At 40.8% G+C, this 21255-nt stretch overlaps 1 protein-coding gene across 7 annotated transcripts in view; it reads right to left on the minus strand.

Annotated features, from left to right (window-relative positions):
• Positions 1 to 21255, minus strand: part of LOC114358294 (bromodomain adjacent to zinc finger domain protein 2B) — a 49594-nt gene that overhangs the window by 12950 nt on the left and 15389 nt on the right. For 6 of the 7 annotated variants that reach the window (XM_028312227.1, XM_028312225.1, XM_028312224.1 and 3 more), the window contains 10 exons: positions 20523 to 20659; positions 16320 to 16597; positions 15845 to 15978; positions 14879 to 15033; positions 12477 to 12665; positions 8733 to 9478; positions 8054 to 8298; positions 7308 to 7437; positions 6474 to 6629; positions 4124 to 4314 (listed from right to left, as the gene is read on the minus strand). In XM_028312227.1, coding sequence (XP_028168028.1) covers positions 4124 to 4314; positions 6474 to 6629; positions 7308 to 7437; positions 8054 to 8298; positions 8733 to 9478; positions 12477 to 12665; positions 14879 to 15033; positions 15845 to 15978; positions 16320 to 16597; positions 20523 to 20659 — 2361 coding nt within the window. The remainder of the gene's footprint in view (positions 1 to 4123; positions 4315 to 6473; positions 6630 to 7307; positions 7438 to 8053; positions 8299 to 8732; positions 9479 to 12476; positions 12666 to 14878; positions 15034 to 15844; positions 15979 to 16319; positions 16598 to 20522; positions 20660 to 21255) is intronic. The other variant, XM_028312222.1, reaches the window with a different exon arrangement.

Here is a 21255-nt window from a genome sequence, read left to right on the forward strand (position 1 = left end):
AAATAAACAATAACAATATATATAATCCCAACTAATATTATAAATGCGAAAGTAACTCTGTCTGTCTGTCTGTCTGTCTGTTACGCTTTCCCGCTTAAACCTCGCAACCGATTTTGATGAAATTTGGCATAGAGATAGTTTGAGTCCCGGGAAAGAACATAGGATAGTTTTTATCCCGGTTTTTGAAACAGGGACGCGCGCGATAAAGTTTTTCTGTGACAGACAAAATTCCACGCGGGCGAATCCGCGGGCGGAAAGCTAGTAATAAATAAATTGGTGGGTAGTTGACAATATTAAGGCTTTCAAGTAACAATTTATTTATTTAGGACTGAAGACCAACATTACTTATAATTTTTATCAATTTCACTGAAAGATCTTATGGAAATTCTTTAAGATCAACAAATAGTGATATGAGTTGGTAGAGATGTGAGTCATTTTAGGGAATTGAACTGACAGTGATATGACGCCATAATACTAATATGGGGGGAGGGGGGGGGTTGCTTTGTTGATAGCTTATAAAAATACACCAAAGAACCAACACCAAGAAAACCACAAAAAACAATATTCCACACACAAAATCCAAAAAGCATAATTTCTAAATGCAACATCAACTTAATTTTAAATGGATAGTGATCAAAGCATGAGCCATGAACGAACATCTAAATGATAATGCTTATGAGAAGCGAGTTTGAACCTTCACCATATACTCGTACCTTATCAATATACAACCATCACAAGTACCTACTTTATTTGCCCTAAAAACTTCACACACACACACACACACCCCACTAGTTATGACGATAAATGATACGTCGATTTTAACTGGATTTGTTTTTAGTTATAAAGGTGAGCTAATACCGAGTTGACGAAGGCTTTAAAATTGCCACCATTTTAAATTTATTTAATTATTTATTAGGCACACCATTTTCATCCAGTTTCAACTACGCTTCGTTTAACCTCGTCTCGCCTCGCTCGACTTCCGAGTTAGCTGAAGCAGATAGTGTGGGCACTTCGCTTCGCTTCAAGCAACCTCCTCATAGCTCGAAGTTGAACACGAAGCGTCTGACTACACTATCATCTAACTTGAATTCGATTCGAGACATTCGACCTTAGGAATTTGAGCTTTTTTATAAAGATCGAGAGTGCAAATTGCAATGGTAGCAGTCATTTGAATACCGTATTACACAGAGCGCGGCCTCCAAGAGACTAAGTTTCTCGCCAATAAGTGTAGCGGAGGCATATTAATAAGCTTATGAAATGATGGATAATCCATGAGAAGCGAATGAACTACCACCACCATTTGAGTGACAATGATATTAGTTTAAAACTGAGCTCTAGCGACCACACAATAGTATCTGCCCGAAGGCTGGGTTCACTTACCTAGCATACCTTTGCACCAGCGGCGGCTTAAGGTACCGGCGCTCTATGTGTGCCTCGACGGCTGCCAAGCGGTGGCTTAGGAATTTGAGCTTTGTCATAAAGATGGATAGTGCAAATTGCAATGACAGTATCTTGAATACCGCGTTGCCTATAGCTCGCACACTCACTGCGGGCGCCCGTCGCACAGTCGCGACAGCAATATAATTACACGCGAGCGATAAGGATGGGTAGCTTGGGGTCATCGGACGAAATTCTACGTGCTCGCCGACCGGGCTTTAGAGTGCGACCTCCAAGAGACTAACTTTCTCGCAAAGTTGCATAAGCTTGTCGATAGTGGAAATATCAATTACTGTAAGGGACAAAACACGACTTTTCAGGAGAGCCAAAAAACGATTTTTTTTTCTTTATACCTCAATATCTTTTTATGTGATGTTACGATTTAAATAGTTTCTATGGCAAAGTTTCTTAGAATTTTCTGTTCTTTCATAATATAAACGCCAAATTTTCGAAAAATGGGTAGTTTAAAAGATAGCATGTCTCTTACATTAAAAAAACGAGCTTGACTGTACCTTACAATGTTGAAATTTCACAGTATGGAATGTCATGTATGTTGTAAGGTACATTTAAGAATAAACACGACAGTAATATTATTGTAACTTGACAATTTTAACATTGAAACCTGATGTAAGTAGAGGTTGCATTCGAGTATTCATTAACAAAACGAAGAGAAGAGATAGAAACAAGACAACTTAGTGTTCACAAATGCAGTTGGAGGCATCAAATACACATCACCAACAAAACATTTAGTCACTGATGATGCCTACATCTGCATTTGTGAACAAGTTGTCTTGTTTCTATCTTTTTCTGTTCATTTTTACGCAGATAGGTTTTTTTTTCAATCATCGTTCGTTCGTTTTAGCCGAATGACGTCCACTGCTGGACAAAGGTCTTCCCCCAAGGATTTCCACAACAACCGGTCCTGCGCCGCCCGCATCCAGGCACCTCCTACAACCTTCACCAGATCGTCGGTCGACCTAGTGGGGGTCTGCAGCACATTACGTCTTCCAGCTCGTGGTCGCCACTCAAGAATTTTTCTGCCCCAGCGGCCATCAGCTTTGCAAGCTACGAGCTCCATCCACTGCCACTTGATTTTAGCGATTCTGCGGACTATGTCAGTCACTTTGGTTCTCCTGCGGATCACGTCATTTCTGGTTCAATCACTACGAGCATAGCACGCTCCATCGCCTTTGACCTTGAGTCTTCTTATGAGGCCCACAGTAAGCGACCACGTCTCAGATCCATAAGTTATCAAAGACTTTTGTCTTGAGACAGTGCGATATTTCAGACGTGAGAATATCACGAAGCTTCCTGAACGTTGCCAGCCGAGTTGGATTCGACGATTGACCTCTTCCTCGAAGTTAGACCTACCTAAGGCTGGTTTTAGTGTCACGCAGACCGTCAGTGCGGATCGCTCCGCACAGCCAATCTGTATGAACTGATAGGGAGCGAGCGATTCCTGCGGACCGCATTACTCTAAAACGCTTCCTCGAAGTTTACAGATCGGCTGTGTGAAGCGGATCCGCACTGGACGGTCCGCGTGACACTATAACCAGCCTAACTGGACTGTTTGTACTAGGTACATATAAGTGTCAACAACTGCCGAGTGTAGAGTATCCAACCTTTAGAGATGAAACCTTGTTGAGAGGCTCGACTCAGGCCATTGTGCATTGTGCCTAGATCTTCCACGGTCTCAGCCATGGCTATGATATCGTTTGCGAATCGAAGGTGGGTTATTTACTCACCGTTGATATTTATGCCGAATCCGTTCCAGTCCAGAAACAGTTTCGGAGTTTTCAGTTCCCCCTGTCTGCTGCTGCAACTGGTCGTTGCCTATCTTATGTTATTATTACACACTGTAAAACCCTGGTTTTCCTAAATAAATAAATAAATAAATTAATTAATTAATTAATTGATACTTCCACTATCGTTGTGAAACGATGGACTATGAGAAGCGAATGTACCATCACCACACTCCTTCAATGACAATGATATCTAGCGACCACACAATAGTATCTGCCCGAAGGCTGGGTTCACTTTACCTAGCATACCTTTGCACCAGCGGCGGCTTAAGGTACCGGCGCTCTATGTGTGCCTCAACAGCTGCCAAGCGGTGTCGAGCGCGCGCCACTAGTTGTAATGTTGCGCTACTCGCGAAATAGTGTGGACACGCACTTTACTTGGCTTCGAGCGACCTTGTCTCGCCTCGATCGACTTCCGAGCTGGCCGAAGTATGGGCAATGAGCATGCACTTCACTGCGCTTCTAGCAACCTCGTATCGCCTCGCTCGACTTCAGAAAATTGACAGTAAATGCGCGTGAGTCTTAAGGCTCGTATTAGAACACGAAGCGTGTGACTACAATAGTCATCTAACTTGAATTCGCGTCGTGACATTCGTCCTTAGGCATTTGAGCTTTGTCATAAAGATCGAAAGTGCAAATTGCAATGGCAGTATCTTGAACACCGTGTTGCCTAGAGCGCGGCCTCCGAGAGACTTGAGTTTTTCGCGAAGTTTTACGAAGTACCGAAGAGAGTAGTGTAGCAGAGGCATAAGCTTATGAAATGATGGACAATCCATGAGAAGCGAATGAACTACCACCACCATTTGAGTGACAATGATATTAATTTAAAACTGAGCTCTAGCGACCACACAATAGTATCTGCCCGCAGGCTGGGTTCACTTTACCTAGCATACCTTTGCACCAGCGGCGGCTTAAGGTACCGGCGCTCTATGTGTGCCTCAACAGCTGCTAAACGGTGCCGAGCGCGCGCCACTAGTTCGGCGCCGCTGGCGTCTGAAGGCGGAGAGACTCGTGAAGGGCGCCAACCTTTGGTCTGCATGGAAGCTGCACAGACCCGCTCTTCTAGTTGTTCCACCTGGAATGAGATTATGGTTTTAGTATACATTTATTTTTTTATTTTTTTATTTATTTATTAGGTACACCAACGATAGGTACAACAATACACAATATGTTAAAAAATACGCAAAATATTAAGCTAATTGCACTATCACTTAGGCCCAGTTTTTTGATTCATAGTTAAAATAACAAATTGTTAAATTTTGCTACTAATGGTTAAATATTAACAAAATGTTAACTAATAGTTAAAAAATGTACTAAAAGTCAAGCTAACCATTGTTCAAAAAACATTTTTTTCTGATATTTAACCACTTGTCATTTGACATCTGTCAAATTTGACTATTGGTTATTTTAACTACGAATCAAAAAACCGGGCCTTAGAGGTATACATACACAGCTTGCAAGAAATATAAGTTGCTGCTTAGTTAGCATAAATGATGTTATATAAGTTAAATTATTATGATATAGAGTCGGTTGCTGTTGCCTTGAATTTGGGTAGGGACATGAAATGCACATCCAGGGGACCACTACATTTATTGTAGATCTTGCAGATCCGACATATAGGAGAGTTGGCTCCTAGAACAGTTTTTCGAAAGGGGCGGGAGAGAGGTTCAATGGGTTTACGTGGTATTCGTAATGGGACTTTGAAGTTAAATTTCTTGGTTGAACTTGTACCGGTACTCTTAATTCTATTTCGTATTTGGGGTTAAAAGTGCCGATAATAACGTGTTCTATGACATTTAAATGTTTCAGTAGTCTAACTAAATTAAAAGTGTGAAAAATGAAGGAGCAGATAGAGACTTCATGTGTCTCTCGTACAAAATGTAGGTAACATCACGCAGTTGGTCGTCTAGACACGACGTCTATGGATAGATGGCGTCATACAAATTGTACTGTGAACAGAGGGCGCAACCAGTGTCCAAATAAAAGGTCAGCTACGCGTATAAATGGCACCTGTGGTCAAGCTGATGGTTAGCTGAACATAATGGCCACTGCTGTGTGCTACAGACTTAGTTCTGCGGGCAAATAACGTTTGTGCTACAGATGACTAGTTAATGGCTGTCTACATACGTCAAATTTGAATTCAAATTTAAATTGTTTATTACATGAAACATAGGATAGAACACAAAATTAACGGCAGCTATGTTGTCTAAATGTATATTTTTTTGTCTTACTTTTGACTAAACAAAGGTTTTTCTTTGTATAGCCTGACCAGGAACATAAAAACCCTGGCATAGAGGCGCTTCAATTGCTATTGATAGTGCAACACTGAGTACAGTCCTACATGTGTTAAATTAATAGGCTAACTTTATGTATCAGGATTCAGGATTACGCGCTAATTTGATATTTTCATAAATTAACGAAAAAATATTATTATAGGTAACCTGATTNAAAAAAAAAAAACATTTTTTTTACTTTAATAACCCACTTTTCTGGCAATTTTACTCTATTTCTTGCGAGAAAAATTACGTGATATTTTCCGAGACCCCCCCTCTCCCCTACGTGAGATTTAGTGAGGTTTTCGTTGACCCCCTCCCCCCCCTAAAAGTCTCACGTAATTTATGGACGCCCCCTTACGGGCTAATTTGATATTTTCATAAATTAACGAAAAAATATTATTATAGGTAACCTGATTTAAATAAATTAAATGAAACCATCAATCGAGCTAGTAGAATTTATTTTATTATTCATCAATAATCAAATTCAGAACTTGAATATTCAACTGCAATGTCTGCTCAAGAACGGTACTTCTTTCCCAATCCCATAAAATTCAACACTTTGAAAGTGACATTTTTAAAATAGGTAGCTAGTTGAAACAAACCACAGCTAATTTTCATAGTGGACTGTACTATACGATAAACATGTCAGTCAATTTGACAACCTTTGTCGGAAACATTATTCAATGAAAATATTGTCCGAACCCTTAGTATTTCTCTTCGACAAATACTTTAACACATTGTGAACCACTTTTCTTTCACGACTATAAAAATATTTTAGCAATTTAATTCATAAAACCAATTGCGCACATTTAAAATAAAGTTTGTTTACACTTTGACAGCAAGGTGACATGTCAATGAAGTTTTCAGTTACTGTTGCCATTAAAAGAAATTAGTACCATTAGTTTTCCGCAACATGGCGAGGGTTTTTATGTTCCTGGTCAGGCTATACAGCACTTACCGCCAATAACAGCTGCATAGCAACGCGTCGCGCGGCGCTAGCGGAGTATGAACCGGCAGCGTCGGGGCTGGGCGCGCCGCTCGCGTGAGCGATCACTCGGTCAAGGTGCGATACCGTCAGTTCCGTGGACAGGATGTCGCCTTTGTCTATGTAGATCTGAAATAAACGTTTTTATATTTATATTGGTTATACTGCTGGAAAATTCCTTGAACTATTCCGATTCTGAGAATTCTGAGAATATTATTATGTATTCTCTCAATTTTTATTTAGCACATTCATAAATTATGTTCGTTCATTTCAGCCAAATGACGTCCAATGCTGGACAATGGCCTCCCCCAAGGTTTTTCACAATGAACATAAATTATGTATCTAGTTAAAATTTACTTATCCGGCTCGAAGGACCATAATGTATATTTGTCTTGATAATTAAATGAAGTTTAAATAGTGAAAATGAACGAATCATACCAGAATCGCTAAGGAAAACACTGCAATACAAATGCAATACAACGAATTTTTTCTTGCTAAAATATGTATAATCGGATCTCTAGCATTGGCTATCTTTTATTTATCAAAGATAAAAAATAGCAAAGCAAATACTAGCTCTCTGGTCCCTTTTTTTTTTTTTATGCAGAACACGGCAGGTATTTGACCACAATCGCACCTGATGTTAAGTGGGATGCGGTCTAGGATGGTACATATCTGCCCTGTAAGTGCCTATTCACTCTCGCCTTGAAAAGGCCCGGATTATAGTTTTATAACCTATCTTGGCGAGGTCCCACTCTTGCTTAAAATTACATAAATATTTTATTTACATCAGCATATTAACTGTCGTACCTTGTTGTTAACAGTGGGCAGATGCTGAACGAAAGCCGCGTGTAGCTCCCGCTCCCTTACTCCTCGCGGGTGTAAAGCATCCATCAACTCTTTGAGCTGGTCCGGATCTGTGATCCGCCACCAGCCGTGTCTGTGGACGAATGATAATATTAATGTTGGTATTCTTCTGTCTCATATTCTGCATTGATTGTGAATTAGAACCTAATATGAGGTTTAAAAAATTCTGTATTACCCAAAAGGACAGGAATAAATCGAAAACTATATTAAATAGTCTGGTCTCCGAGCACGTAGAATTTTGTCAAATGACCCCAAGCTATCTATCCTTATCGCTCGCCCGTAATTATATTGCTGTCGCGACTGTGCGACAGTGAGTGTGCGAGCGCAACAGCAACATAATTACGCGCGAGCGATAAGGATGGGTAGCTTTGGGTCATTCGACAAAATTCTAAGTGCTCGGAGACCGGACTTTAGTAGCAGAAATAGATTAGGTTCGCTTCCAGTTATCTCGGAAAACGTAGTTTACACAATGGACCGACGATCTCTGGTAGTAGTTGGACGACATGAAAACGGAAAAACATGTTTTGCATCCAGAAATTAACTGTCTTTAGTGAAGATAACTTTTACACTATAGTGGGGCTAAACATAGGGGGAATGAGAAAACTTCCCAGATGGGCTAGTTTCTGTGGAAATATTGAAAAATCCTGCTTTAGAGATAAACAGATCATTGTGCACAGAATAATACTGACCTCAACTCCTTAGGCACAAAGTTGCCTTTCACCCTAGCCGGTAGTCCTTGCTTCTTGCAGCATTCTAGCTGCTGCAACTCATCGGGTGACATCTGCAGCGGCGGCGGACTGTCACAGGTGACATAAGTTGACAGGGCGTTAAAGTTGAGGAGTCCTAGACTGGTGAGGCTGTTAGCTTTGGCCTTTTGGGTGGCCAGGTCGTGTTTGATGGCGTCAGCTTGGAGCTCCTTTTCTAGGTCGTTGTCCTGCGGAATGACGTGCTTTTGTAGTATTAAATTTATTAGCAATACTTCCTGGGAGATTTTTGGTTGTTTTTATAACCTACTAAAGGATTTTTTCCGTTACTGTTGGTCAGTATTAGTGGATTCAGGTTTGTCTGTCTCCAAGCTACGAGTAATTGACGATTTTCAGACCAAAATGTATGGTAGCTTAAGCAGTCAACTGTACTTTTAAGCCGACCTTAAAAAGATGTTTTTTAAACTATGATTACAATATTTCTTACAACATAACGTTTAGGAATGTGATTATAGTACAAAGAACTTCTAATTCTTCTATAAAAGTTGAAGTAAGTAAAAGTTATAGTAAGTTTGTTTCACATTTGCTTCAGGATGAGACAGAAATCATCGAATTAAGTTAAAAAACCAATCTTAGTCAAAACCACATCAAAAGCTAAGCTTACCTGTTCCTTACTCTCTTCTTCTGCCTCCTCTTGCATAGACACATCTTTGTTGATACTAGCGTCCATCATATCTTGATCCAGACCAGACATAGTCAGACTAGAATCCGCGTAGACATTATTCGAGGGCACTTGCACACTAGTCACCATACTATTCAAAGTGAACAGGCTCGGATCGTTCAATAAATGAAGATTATTCGATACATCCCATTTGTGACCTTGGCATAACACCACTTCTGCACATGTATGCTCATTGTCGCAGTATGTAGGTAAATCGGCTTTGTCGGACTCGTTGATGTTGTTCAAGAATGAGCTCTCATGCCTTAGTATAGAAAACCATTTGCCTTCTAACATTCGGGAATATAAATGCCCGTGCGCAGAATCAGGTTCCATCACTTCTTTTTTGACTTCTATTGGCTCTTTTTCGTCTTTGACTTCAGCTTCGGCTTTCTTAGCCGCGTCTAGTTGGGACGAAACTGCTTCGGCCATCTTGCGGAGCTCTTCAAGGTTATTTACGAGTTGGTCTTTCGGTTCTTCCGGTTCTGTTTCTTCCTTCTTGACCAGGTTTTCAACTTTGACGATTTCCTGCGGTTTGTCCACCGGCTCCGCTTGGGCAGCATACATGGGCTTGTGAGTTGGTTTTTGGACTAGGAACGCGGTGGGAATGGAATCTTCTATGTCGAGCATATCTTCTTCTTCGTTGTTCTGTTTCTGCTGGATGTATTTCTCTTCCATTTTTATCGATGAACCTGCGATGGAGAAGTTAGGCAGTTGTATAAGAAGCAGATTACAGTAGTTTGTAAAATAATGCAGTTATTTAGTAAGAAATCGTTTCAAAATCAAAATCAAAAATATTTATTCAGTTTAGACCACAAGTGGCACTTATGAACGTCAAATATATAAAAAAAGGTAGCCCTTATGGGGCACTTTACACTTTACTTTGTTTGCTTGATTTGATGCTTTTATGAGACTAAAATCATGCTTTTTGTGTGTTCAAAGTTACTATTTTGTATTGTTTAATTTTGATGATGATACTGTTGTTTTGATTAAGTGTCATTGTAAATAAATAATAAAATAATAATAAATATTTTATTATGAAACACATGTTACATTGTCATTACAAATTAGCCTTATCCATTTAAGTTTTTAAAAACTTGTCCTAGGATAAAGCTGCTCTTCACAATGTTTAAAAATTTCTAACATGAGTAGGTAACTAATAATTTTACGTTTAACAATTCCACGAAGCTCAGCAATATGTTATAAACAAATTTTTACAAAAATCTCTATGAATAAGAATGAAATAAGAAATTAACGCACTGCTTTTAATTAAGATCATAATTCACAAATCAATAGTTTTTCAGTTTCCATATAGTCCATCTGTTTCAACCAGTCGTAAATTTTTTTCTTAGCTTCATTACAGGACATGTTGTAGATATGCAGTATTCTATTTATCCGGTTATATAGGGTTATCGATCTAGACTGAAATTGGTTCCGTGACAAATGACAATGCCGGAAATTGGCGTCTTTTTTTTTTCGCGCGGCCATCGACCAAGTCATGTTTTTTGGATACAAAATAGTAAAATAAACCAAACTTACTATGACATGTATACCTCTAAACTCAGTCTGAACTGAGTTACGAGCGTTAGAAGTTTGATGATTTACATACTAGATTTGCTTTTTGCGCGCAAGTTTTGTAAGAAATTGCAACAAAATAGTGACATTGTATATGTAAACAAACAATACCATCCATTAAAGGCTCCAGACATCAGTGTGGAGTAGAATCAGCGCAATAAAAAAATTGCGCAATATTTTGTTGCAATTTCTTACAAAACTTGCGCGCAAAAAGCAAATCTAGTATGTAAATCATCAAACTTCTAACGCTCGTAACTTAGTTCAGACTGAGTTTAGAGGTATACATGTCATAGTAAGTTTGATTTATTACACTATTTTGTAATAAAAAAACAAAGTTTGGTCGATGGCCGCGCGAAAAAAAAAAGACGCCACCTTCCATATAAAATCTGGCATTGCCATTTGTGTGGATGTTTAAATTTGGAATAACATTGTATGGATTACGTTTTGCATTAATAACACTGCACAACAGCATTTCTGATGATTGGGTTATGTTACATGATATTAGTCCAATTTTTAATGACGATTTCAAATCTGTAATTAAAATGTCTGTATCAGCTCTGGTTAAAAAAATATGACACTTGGGTCTTTTTGTAAAAAAACACTCTTTTTTTAGAGATGATCCTATTTTATGAAGTTGTTAAGTTGAAAAAACTTTCTTTTATTTGACTTCCTTGCTGATGCTGAAGGCAGACAGCTCTTCTGAATGATTCAACAGCAGTCAGCCATCATGTGTGCATTCCAGTGGCCCTGATAGCGTCCCTCTATCGTACGAAGGCCCTGGTGGATTTGCTCGCCATGTTCTTCACTTAGATCCTTAAGAGTTGTGATAAAATTGTTCAGGTGATTGCGAAGAGAGTGTAATTCGATGTTTATATTACATCCAACCAAAAAAACATGTTTGTAAGTGATTTATACGTTGTTCGATGTGTAAGAATAGTAAGATTTTTTCGGATTTTCCAAAAAAAAATTAAAATACCAAAATAACTCATTCCATGTCTTTTCGGAAGACTTGAAGATCCTAAATCTCTAAAACGATCGTTTAAACCATCTTGGCTACATGGTTTTGAAAATTTCGGGTCACATTCAAAGTCTCTACCACACTGACAGTTTTCGCCTCAAAATCCTCATGTGAAGTATCAACATGAGGTTCAGGTGACTTCTTAGGGTTGAAACAAATTTGTGTGGATGTTTAAATTTGGAATAACATTGTATGGATTACGTTTTGCATTAATAATAGGATCAGGAGTTGTGTTTTTGTGAGTTTTTAAGACACATAGAAATATGTATAGCTGCCTTACGGTTAGCACGTTACAGTCTTCATAGATTTTTACGGTACTGTAAGTAGGTTTTACTAGTAATAAAACTTTCAAAATGCATCTTTGGGCGCGTTCAAGTTGGATCAGTTTGGTTTTATGAGTTCCACCCCAGATGGGTAGACAATAGGAGATGACAGACTGCACCAAGGTTTTATAGATTTGTATCAAAAGTTGTCTATCGGAGACATGCCTAAGATATTTAAAAAGCCATATCAGTTTCCTCACACGTGATGTACAGTTTTCAATCTGTTTATGCCAGTTAAGCTGTTGATCAATATATATGCCGAGATATTTAACAGATGAGACTTTTGTTAAGGCGGTGCAGTTGCAGGGAGTAGCCGGGTAGTTATTGCATCCGTGAGCTGTTAATTGAAGGTCAGTCGGTGGTTGAAAACGATTTAAAATAGAGAAAGTCATGTAATTTGTTTTTCCGGTGTTCAGTGTTAATAAGTTATATTTAAGCCACTTTATTACAACTTGTAAACCTACTTCCGCTTTATTGTATACTTCAGCCCAGTTTTGTCCATGGAAAAGGAGGGCCGTATCGTTGTAAGAACATAACACTTTTTTACATCGTCTCAAAGGTTCGTAAGCAAAATCGATTCAGTATACTGATACTACTGATCTGAACCAGTGGGTTCAGATCTTACTATCTTTACTGATTTTACTGTCTTAATATTTGTAAAAAACTAAGACAGTAAAAGTTATTTTATTATAATTATTTATTCTTAGTTTACTGCTGAAGATAGGCAACATTATTGTCTCAGATGTCAATTTACATAATTTCTTCTTGACTTACCTTCGACCTTACAAGCGCCATGTTTGACATTCGGCTCGTACTTGATGATCTGGGTGTGGTCGCTGAGATTGAGCTCCGACTTGATGCTCTTGAGTTCCATCTCACTCTTGAGAGCCTCTTCTTTCAGCATCTCGGTTTCTGAGTCGAGGCGTTCAGCGTCGGACGGCGCGGGCTCTTTTTTCTCTCGACCTGATAAAAAGGATAAGCATTAATAAGACTGTTTTTGTATCTACTTATATTCCGTTCATGTAAAAATCCTGACTGGAATGAGAAAATGATGGGGACTTCTTTAAGTGCTTCTTTAAAAACTCGATATCGGTGAATCCAGTGTCATTCAAATACACATCATTTTGTATGCACAATGAGGAAGCTCTTGGCCTGCATTGCACCTGATGAAAAGTGATGATCAGGCCGAAGGTGGAAGCGAGCTTCAACCGGAATCCTCAACCATACAGCAACTAGTTAACTTACCTCCAACTGTACTCAAGTAGTCAAGATGGTGGTAGCTATCCAAGCGGACTTAGAATGAGCCCTACCTACACTCCAAACGAAGCAGAAATGTTGCCCTGAGAATCAAGCTCAGAACCTCTGGGTTTGAAACAGGTGGTCTCACCACTAGACCAAAGAGACAGCAGGTAAACTCCGAGCGTAGCACGCTCTATCGCCCTTTAGGTGACTTTGAGCCTGCGAGGCCCATAGTAAGCAGCAACTAAGCACGCTCCATCGGCCTTTGGGAGACCTTGAGCCTTGAGGCCTATAGTAAGCGACCTTCGGGTGACCTTGAGTCTTCTTATGAGACCTGTAAGCGACCATTAAAGGACTCCTACCTCTCTTCTTCCTCCGGGCGGCTGGGGGCGCGCGCGCGCGGGCCTGCGCGGCCTCCAGCGCCTGGTGGTAGGCCATGGTCTCAGCTGCGCCGACTCCAGCGCCTCCACCAACACGCCGCGCTTGTTGACTCGCTTGTGTGGGGTCAATAGAGTGAGACAGAGAGACAGAGAGTCCAATCTATGTATCTAGAGTATCTAATGTATCTGTCCCGTACCTGTCTTCTTAATGTCAAACTTCAAACTCCACCTTTGAACAGATATCGGCAAAAACAGTGTGCTTCAAATACGCAGCGTTAGAGCCATTAAAAAGACTCGTTCGACCGTTCATTTCAGCCAAGTGACTACCATAACAACCGATCCTGTGCTAGGTGCTTCTTGCAATCTTCTATAGATCGTCGGTGCACCTAGTGGAAGCCCCGATCCTGTGCTACCCGCATCCAGGTGCTTCTAGTGACCTTACCAGATCGTCGATCCACCTAGTGAGAGAACCAATACGGTCCCTTGCATGGCACAGCCTGCTTAGTTTATGTTTGCTATGAGCTGTGTGCCACGCCTACTGTCACTTAAGTTTGACAATTCTGCGAGATATGGTGGGTCACTTTGGTTTTCCTGCGAGTTACGCAGGAAAACTCTGCGCATAGCACGCTCCATCGCCCTTTGGGTGACCTTGAGCCTTGAGGCCTATAGTAAGCGACCTTCGGGTGACCTTGAGTCTTCTTATGAGACCTGTAAGCGACCATTAAAGGACTCCTACCTCTCTTCTTCCTCCGGGCGGCTGGGGGCGCGCGCGCGCGGGCCTGCGCGGCCTCCAGCGCCTGGTGGTAGGCCATGGTCTCGACTCCAGCGCCTCCACCAACACGCCGCGCTTGCTGACTCGCTTGTGTGGTGTCAATAGAGTGAGAGAGTCAAGTAAGAGAGAGAGAGAGAGATAGTATCTAAAGTGTCTAATGTATCTGTCCCGCACCTGTCTTCTTAGTGTCTTTCAAACTCCACAGTGTCTCTTTAAACACTTGACATTGACGAAACCAGTGTGCTTCAAATACACATCATTTTTAGCCACAACGAGGAAGCTCTTGGCCTGCATCTTACCTGATGGAAAGTGGTGATCAGACCGAAGATGGAAGCGAGTTGCACCCAGAATCCTCTCAAAGAGGAACTGGCTAACTAACCCCAACTGAGCTGGATGAATCTCCTCCAAGGATTTCCACAATAACAGCTCCTACGCTGCCCGCATCCAGGTGATTTTTACCAGATCGTCGGTCTACCTAGTACGCAGCCTACTTTACATCTTCCGGCCCGTGGTTCTGCCAGAACTCCCATCAGCTCTACGAGCTATGTGCCCCGCCTACTGGCACTTAAGTTTAGCAATTCTGCGGACTCTCTTTGCTTTTCCTCATTCTGGCTCCGTTACACAAGGAAACTCTGAGCATAGCACGCTCCTTTGAGCCTTATGAGGCCCTCGGTAAGCGACTCACCTCATTTCTTCTTCTTGGCGGCGTGGGCCTGGTTACGCGGGAAAACTCCGAGCATAGCATGCTCCATCGCCCTTGAATGACTTTGAGCCTGGAGACCTACCTCTCTTCTTCCTCCGGGCGGCTGGGGGCGCGCGCGCGCGGGCCTGCGCGGCCTCCAGCGCCTGGTGGTAGGCCATGGTCTCAGGCTGCGCCGACTCCAGCGCCTCCACAAACACGCCGCCGCACTTGCCGAGCGACCAGTAGCGGCGCCAGTACCTGAGGATAGAAAAAAAATCGTTTATTGCTTGCTTTACAAAAAAGGAATTACAAAAAAAAACTTATATTTAAAAGGTGGAAGCAACAGGAGGTGGCTCAGCTTGTGCTGCCAAGGACTACTTGTCCTTTTCAGCTATCCCCACTTAGAAGAAGAAGTTCATGTTATGTTGCAGTAGACTTTTAATGAAGAATTTTATCGATTTTGGACGATACGTTTGTCATCTAAAATCGTCGATAAGACTTTGTCATGACGCGCATCCTAGCCCGTCTGGTCATGTTAGGTGGTAACAAGTCCGTGAAATAAAACTCATCTTTCCTCTGTAAATACTATTGTATACACGGCCACACTGTTAACTATCCATTTCCGTTTTTGCTCTCGCTCTCATCAAATGGCGATTCTTTGAGATAGAACGAACGACACGACAAGCAATGGATAGTTAACACTGTTGCCGATGGTACATTAAATATTTCTTGTTTTTGAGTTCGTGTCCATAGAAGCTGTGATAGCGGGCAGGTCAGTTTGTTAAATTAATCAATTTTAACATTTTATGACAAGTGAATATTAGCAAACTAAAATGTAATAGTAGGTATTTTTTTTTATAAAAATCGAGCTAATCACTGTTTAAAAGACGCATTATGCTTATATTTAGCCCTGAATGGTGGTACGCAAAACCTTAAAATGTTCATAGACTTACAAAAAGACAGTGATCAGTCAAGTAAAAAAAAACAGTGAAAACAATGGCAACAGGCTCTAAAAATTTGTCGTTTATCTGACAGATAAGTTGATGATAAACTATCACTCGTGCGTTACCTGTCCTGGCCATAGCAAGTAGCACGAAGCGCGTGCGAGCCGGCCGCGAGAGATTGTAACTGTTGCTCGGACTGTCGCGTCAGTTTCTCTAACTTGCGAGCTAGCTCCTCTGAAGATAGGTTCTTGTCTTCGTCCTGTAATGATAAGTTATATTAAAGTATAGCATGTTAAGTGTAAAAGCCCCACTGATAGCGAGTCGAAAAAGAAGGCTTCCGTAACATATCGTGCAAATAAATAAAAAATACTAATAGCACTTAATAAGAGGCGAAAAGAAATCAGAAATTTTCTCGTGAAACCGGCTCTAAAAATGTAGTTGTCGAAACGATTTTCTGATAGACTATCAGGGAGTTTAACGGTGAGTGTTAACTCAATAATGTGTGTTCAATCTGATCGATAAGTTGAGTAATTTTATCTTGGTGGGGCGCGTCTTCGTGGATGGCACGATCTATAACAATTCCAGAAAATAAACACTAACCTCCTCCGGTTGAGTGCCTTCGCTCTCCAAATCGCTCAATATCGCATCACAGTCGCCCATAACGCTGTCCTTATCCAACTTAGAATTATCTGCTGGGGAACATTCCTCCTTATTGTTATTCAGAATCTCTTTGTTCTTCATGTTATTTGATAAGTCCTTTAGGGGCGAGAGTTCCTTGTCACTCTCCTCCGGCTCTTTGTATGGAGAAGGTGGTTTTTCGTCTTCAGGATGGGGCGAGTCTGGTTTCTTGGGTGTGCTTTTTTCTGATGGTGGTTGTTCTGTAAAGAAGAAGAATTTTATGAGATAGTCAAGACACTATAGTCTATCCAATATAGCTTGATTAGAATGACGGCTGTCAAACGAATGTGACTAGTGATGGGTATGTTTCACACGGTTCACATAGATGTATCGATAAGTTTTCGAAAAAATGATATAAAAAAATGCACCCAATTTTTCGGATTCGACCAAACGAGTTCCACCAAATCGTCAGTTTTGACATATATTTTCCATACTGAAACTGTCAATGTGTCAGTTAAATTAGGAGTTATTCTCGGATAAAAGTTTGGTCGAATCGGGCCTAAATTCAATTGGACATCAGACATTAGGAGAAAAAATAGCTTCTTAGCCGCAGCATACCTTCTAAAGGAATAACCTTTTCTATGCAACAGTTTCACTAGTATACCCTGGGGGAAATCGAACCTTTACTTCAAACTCCTATGTTCTTCTGATTAATTTCGTTGCAGGTCCAATGATAGTTTAACTTTCCCCCGGGACAAACTTGACCTTCACTGGTTGGGTTGTTTTCGGTCAAGCTGTAGATCCTGGCTACACAGGAGTTGCAGCGGTGGGAATGAGTGGTGGGAATAATAGTCCCATAAGAAATCAGAAATATTTATTTGCTTTTACATGGTTTTACAAGATATTATTCATATTCAAGGGTTTCAGCAACGGAGGTAAGTTCACTGATGATTTGCTCGAATTTATGGCCTTAAATGAGCTGGAGCAATATAATTGTGTTTTAAATGTGAAGGATAAAATACTAGACCTGGTACTTTGTTCAATTGCCATTACGGAATTGGACCTAAATTCAGATCCTTTAACATCAGTGGATCCGTTGCATCCACCGCTTCAATTCATAGTCCCTAGTGCTGACCCTGTAACTCTTTTGCCGAATAGTGACGTAAAGTTCTGTTTCTTCAAGGCTGATTACGTTAAGATAGTTGCTGCGCTACAGAAGATATCATGGAACGACGTATTACCGGACGACCTTGGAGTTGATCTGATGTCGACCAAATTCCATGCCATCCTTCGCAATGTAATCGAGAAGCATGTCCCGAAGTCTAAACCACCAAACTATAAGTTCCCGCCCTGGTTCACGCCGAGCCTTATCAAATCATTAAAAGAAAAACACAAATGCAGACTAAAAGTGCGCAAGTATAACAAAAATCCACGTGATATTTTAGAGTTTGAGCTGTTAAGGCATAGATGCTACCAACTACAAAAATCTGCATACAATAAACACCTGAGTAACCTGGAACAGACATTAACTTCTAATCCTAAATTTCTATGGTCCTTTATCAAGCAAAAAAGGAAGGGTAAAAGTATGTACCCAGCGGAAATGTCTCTCGGGGATGTTGCGGCGACTGAGGGCAGGGAAATTTGCAATCTATTTGCTTCCCATTTTGAGTCTGTGTATAATCGAGATGCTCCCCGAGCTGCTAATGCCTCGACATCGGATCACTCTGGTAACGTCTGTCTCGCTTCTGTCGTCTTTACCAGGGATCAAGTTTATCGAGTTTTGAAGAGACTGGACTTGCATAAGGGAGCGGGTGAAGACGGACTGCCGTCGGTGTTTGTGGTAAGGTGTGCCGATGTTCTTGCATATCCATTATCACGCATATTCAACAAATCATTGAGTACCGGCACATTCCCATCGAATTGGAAGACATCATTGGTTCTACCTTTACATAAGTCTGGTCATCTGGGTCATGTTGATAACTACAGGCCAATTTCTATTCTTCCTACATTTGCCAAAGTGTTTGAATCGATGGTAAGCCCCTTGATTTCCTGGCATTTCCGCCAATTGGTTTCTCCGCATCAGCATGGCTTTGTGAAGGCAAGATCAACTTCCACCAACCTAGTAACCCTTGTAGAGGATTTGGTGAGATCTCTTGACCAGGGAAAGCCTGTGGATGTTATCTATACAGACTTCAGTAAGGCTTTCGATAAAGTCAATCACGATGTACTACTTCGAAAACTTTCCTTGATTGGTATTAGTGGAAACCTACTGAATTGGTGTGGATCATACCTACAGAAACGAAAGTCAGTAGTGGTAGTGAATGGCTACACGTCGGATCCTTTCGATGCCTCTTCTGGAGTCCCACAGGGATCTATTCTCGGCCCAATTTTCTTCAACATCTTTATTAATGATATTCATCTTTGCTTTAAAAATTCTAACATTTACTTGTTTGCCGATGACCTCAAGATTCTGAGGCAAATTGAGGACATAAGTGATACTAAACTACTACAGGAGGATTTGGATAGTCTGGTTGAATGGTGCGAGGTAAACGGCATGTCTCTAAACGCGAAAAAATGTTTTGTAATTAATTTTACCCGTAACAAAACGTCCATCGCTAGAGATTATACTATAGGACCTGACAAACTTATGGAATTGAATTGTATTCGTGACCTGGGAGTGACTCTTGATAATAAACTGCGATTTAATATTCATATAGATAACATTGTAAATAAGAGTTATAAATTACTTGGATTTGTGTTGCGAAACTGTAAAGAGTTCAAGAAGCCACAAACTAAAATAGTTTTATACAACGCACTCGTGCGAAGTGGTCTAGAATATTGTAGTGTAGTGTGGAATCCACATTACGACGTTTATATAAAAAAACTTGAGCGCATCCAAAAAAGGTTTTTATGGCATCTGGCATTCAGTGTCAACCTGGCAAAAAAATTACCCCACTATCAAGATAGATTACGTTACTTCAAGTTAAATACTCTTCAGGAACGCCGCTGTGTGCTTGATAATTCGTTTTTATACAAATTGGTCAACGGTGCTTTTGACTGCCCTAACCTGCTCTCAAAAGTTAATCTAAACGTTCCCTATAAGTTGCCTAGGATATCCCGATACAACTTGTTCGCGACCAGGAGCTCCAAATCAAATCTAGGTCTGTTTTCCCCTTTAAATAGAATGTTAAATCAATACAATGCCCTGTCTAGGTCCAATAATGTTAATGTTGATATTTTTTTCCTTAGTTTACGTAAATACAAGTCCACATGCTTGGACAAATCTCACCGATTTGAACAAGCATAGGGACTTCTTTACCCCATAATTATTAAATAAGTATTTTTAGTTTTTAATCCCTAATTGCTGTTGCTTTAGTCTCTAACGCATGATGTTTTCACCTATAATTAAGTTTGCATTTAACAAGTGTCATTTTACGTACGTACTTTTGTGAAGCCTCAATGTAACCTTGTTGGTGTTCAAATAAATAAAATAAATAAATAAAATAAATATTCATATATGTATATACATAGTCTATTGTCGTCAAATAACTCTAGTGAGAGTTTTGCTCACCATCGTCTGTAGGCGGCGGCGAAGTGCTGCGTGTAGCAGCGCTCTCTTTAAACAGCCACTAAATATTATCTCTACTACTAATCTAACTATAGCTCTAGTGAGCGTTTTGCTCACCTTCATCCGTAGGCGGCGTCGAAGTGCTGCAAGTAGCGGCGTTCTCCTCAACCAGCCGCTGCATGTGCTCTAAGGTAATAACACTAATCTAACTAAAGCTCTAGTGAGCATTTTGCTCACCTTCGTCCGTTGGTGGCGGCGAAGCGCTGCGCGTAGCGGCGCTCTCCTCAACCAGCCGCTGCATGCGCTCTAAGGTAATAACACTAATCTAACTAAAGCTCTAGTTAGTGAGCATTTTGATCACCTTCGTCTGTTGGTGGCGGCGAAGCGCTGCGCGTAGCGGCGCTCTCCTCAACCAGCCGCTGCATGCGCTCTAAGGTAATAACACTAATCTAACTAAAGCTCTAGTGAGCATTTTGCTCACCTTCGTCTGTAGGCGGCGGCGAAGTGTTGCGAGTAGCGGCGCTCTCCTCAACCAGCTGCTGCATGCGCTCTAAGGTAATAACACTAATCTAACTAAAGCTAGAGCTTTAGCTCACTAGAGTGAGCATTTTGCTCACCTTCGTCTGTAGGCGGCGGCGAAGTGCTGCGTGTAGCGGCGCTCTCTTCAACAAGTCTCTGCATGCGCTCCAAAGCTAGCGCTTGCTGCTTCTCAGTCTGTTCTGTGCGCATCTTCCGTTGGTGGAGGACTCGCACTCTGTAAGGAAAGGTAGTCAATCAAAGACATCTCCTAGAGAAACTTTTACATAAAAGGCACCTGTTTATTAAAGCAATACAACTTCGAAAAATGCCGAAACGATTTTCTCGCGAGATGTAAATAGCCACACTTAACGAACCGGCAAGCTCCAAACTAGCGGTGCACTTAAGCTCGCACACTATCTAATGTGGCCGTGCCGTATTTCAAACAGTCATCAACACAATTTCATACAAAAAGCACTCCGTTCTGAGAGAACTGACCTAACCAAAAATGACTTCAAACCACGAAAACAAAATGCTCACGTGAATAATGTTTCATTGGTCTTATTAAACAACCTAGTTTCGAAAGTCTCACGGTATATCTGCCTCTCTCACTCGCTCGTAATCGACTACGAGTTTGTGCTACAAATTAGTTGTTGAGGAACTACAAATACTAAACAATAACTTACTGAGCAAAATCACAGTTCAGCTTAGCCTGTGTAGTAATACGAATAGCACATTAAACTGAACAGTGAATGCTCTTATGCAACTGTAATAGAGGCTATATCACAACATAAAACTAAAGCCTGGTCTCTGAGCACGTAGAAATTTGTCCAA

Source organism: Ostrinia furnacalis, unplaced genomic scaffold (genome assembly GCF_004193835.3).
Source record: "Ostrinia furnacalis isolate ACB-3 unplaced genomic scaffold, ASM419383v2 OfSCF3837, whole genome shotgun sequence".
NCBI lineage: Eukaryota > Metazoa > Arthropoda > Insecta > Lepidoptera > Crambidae > Ostrinia > Ostrinia furnacalis.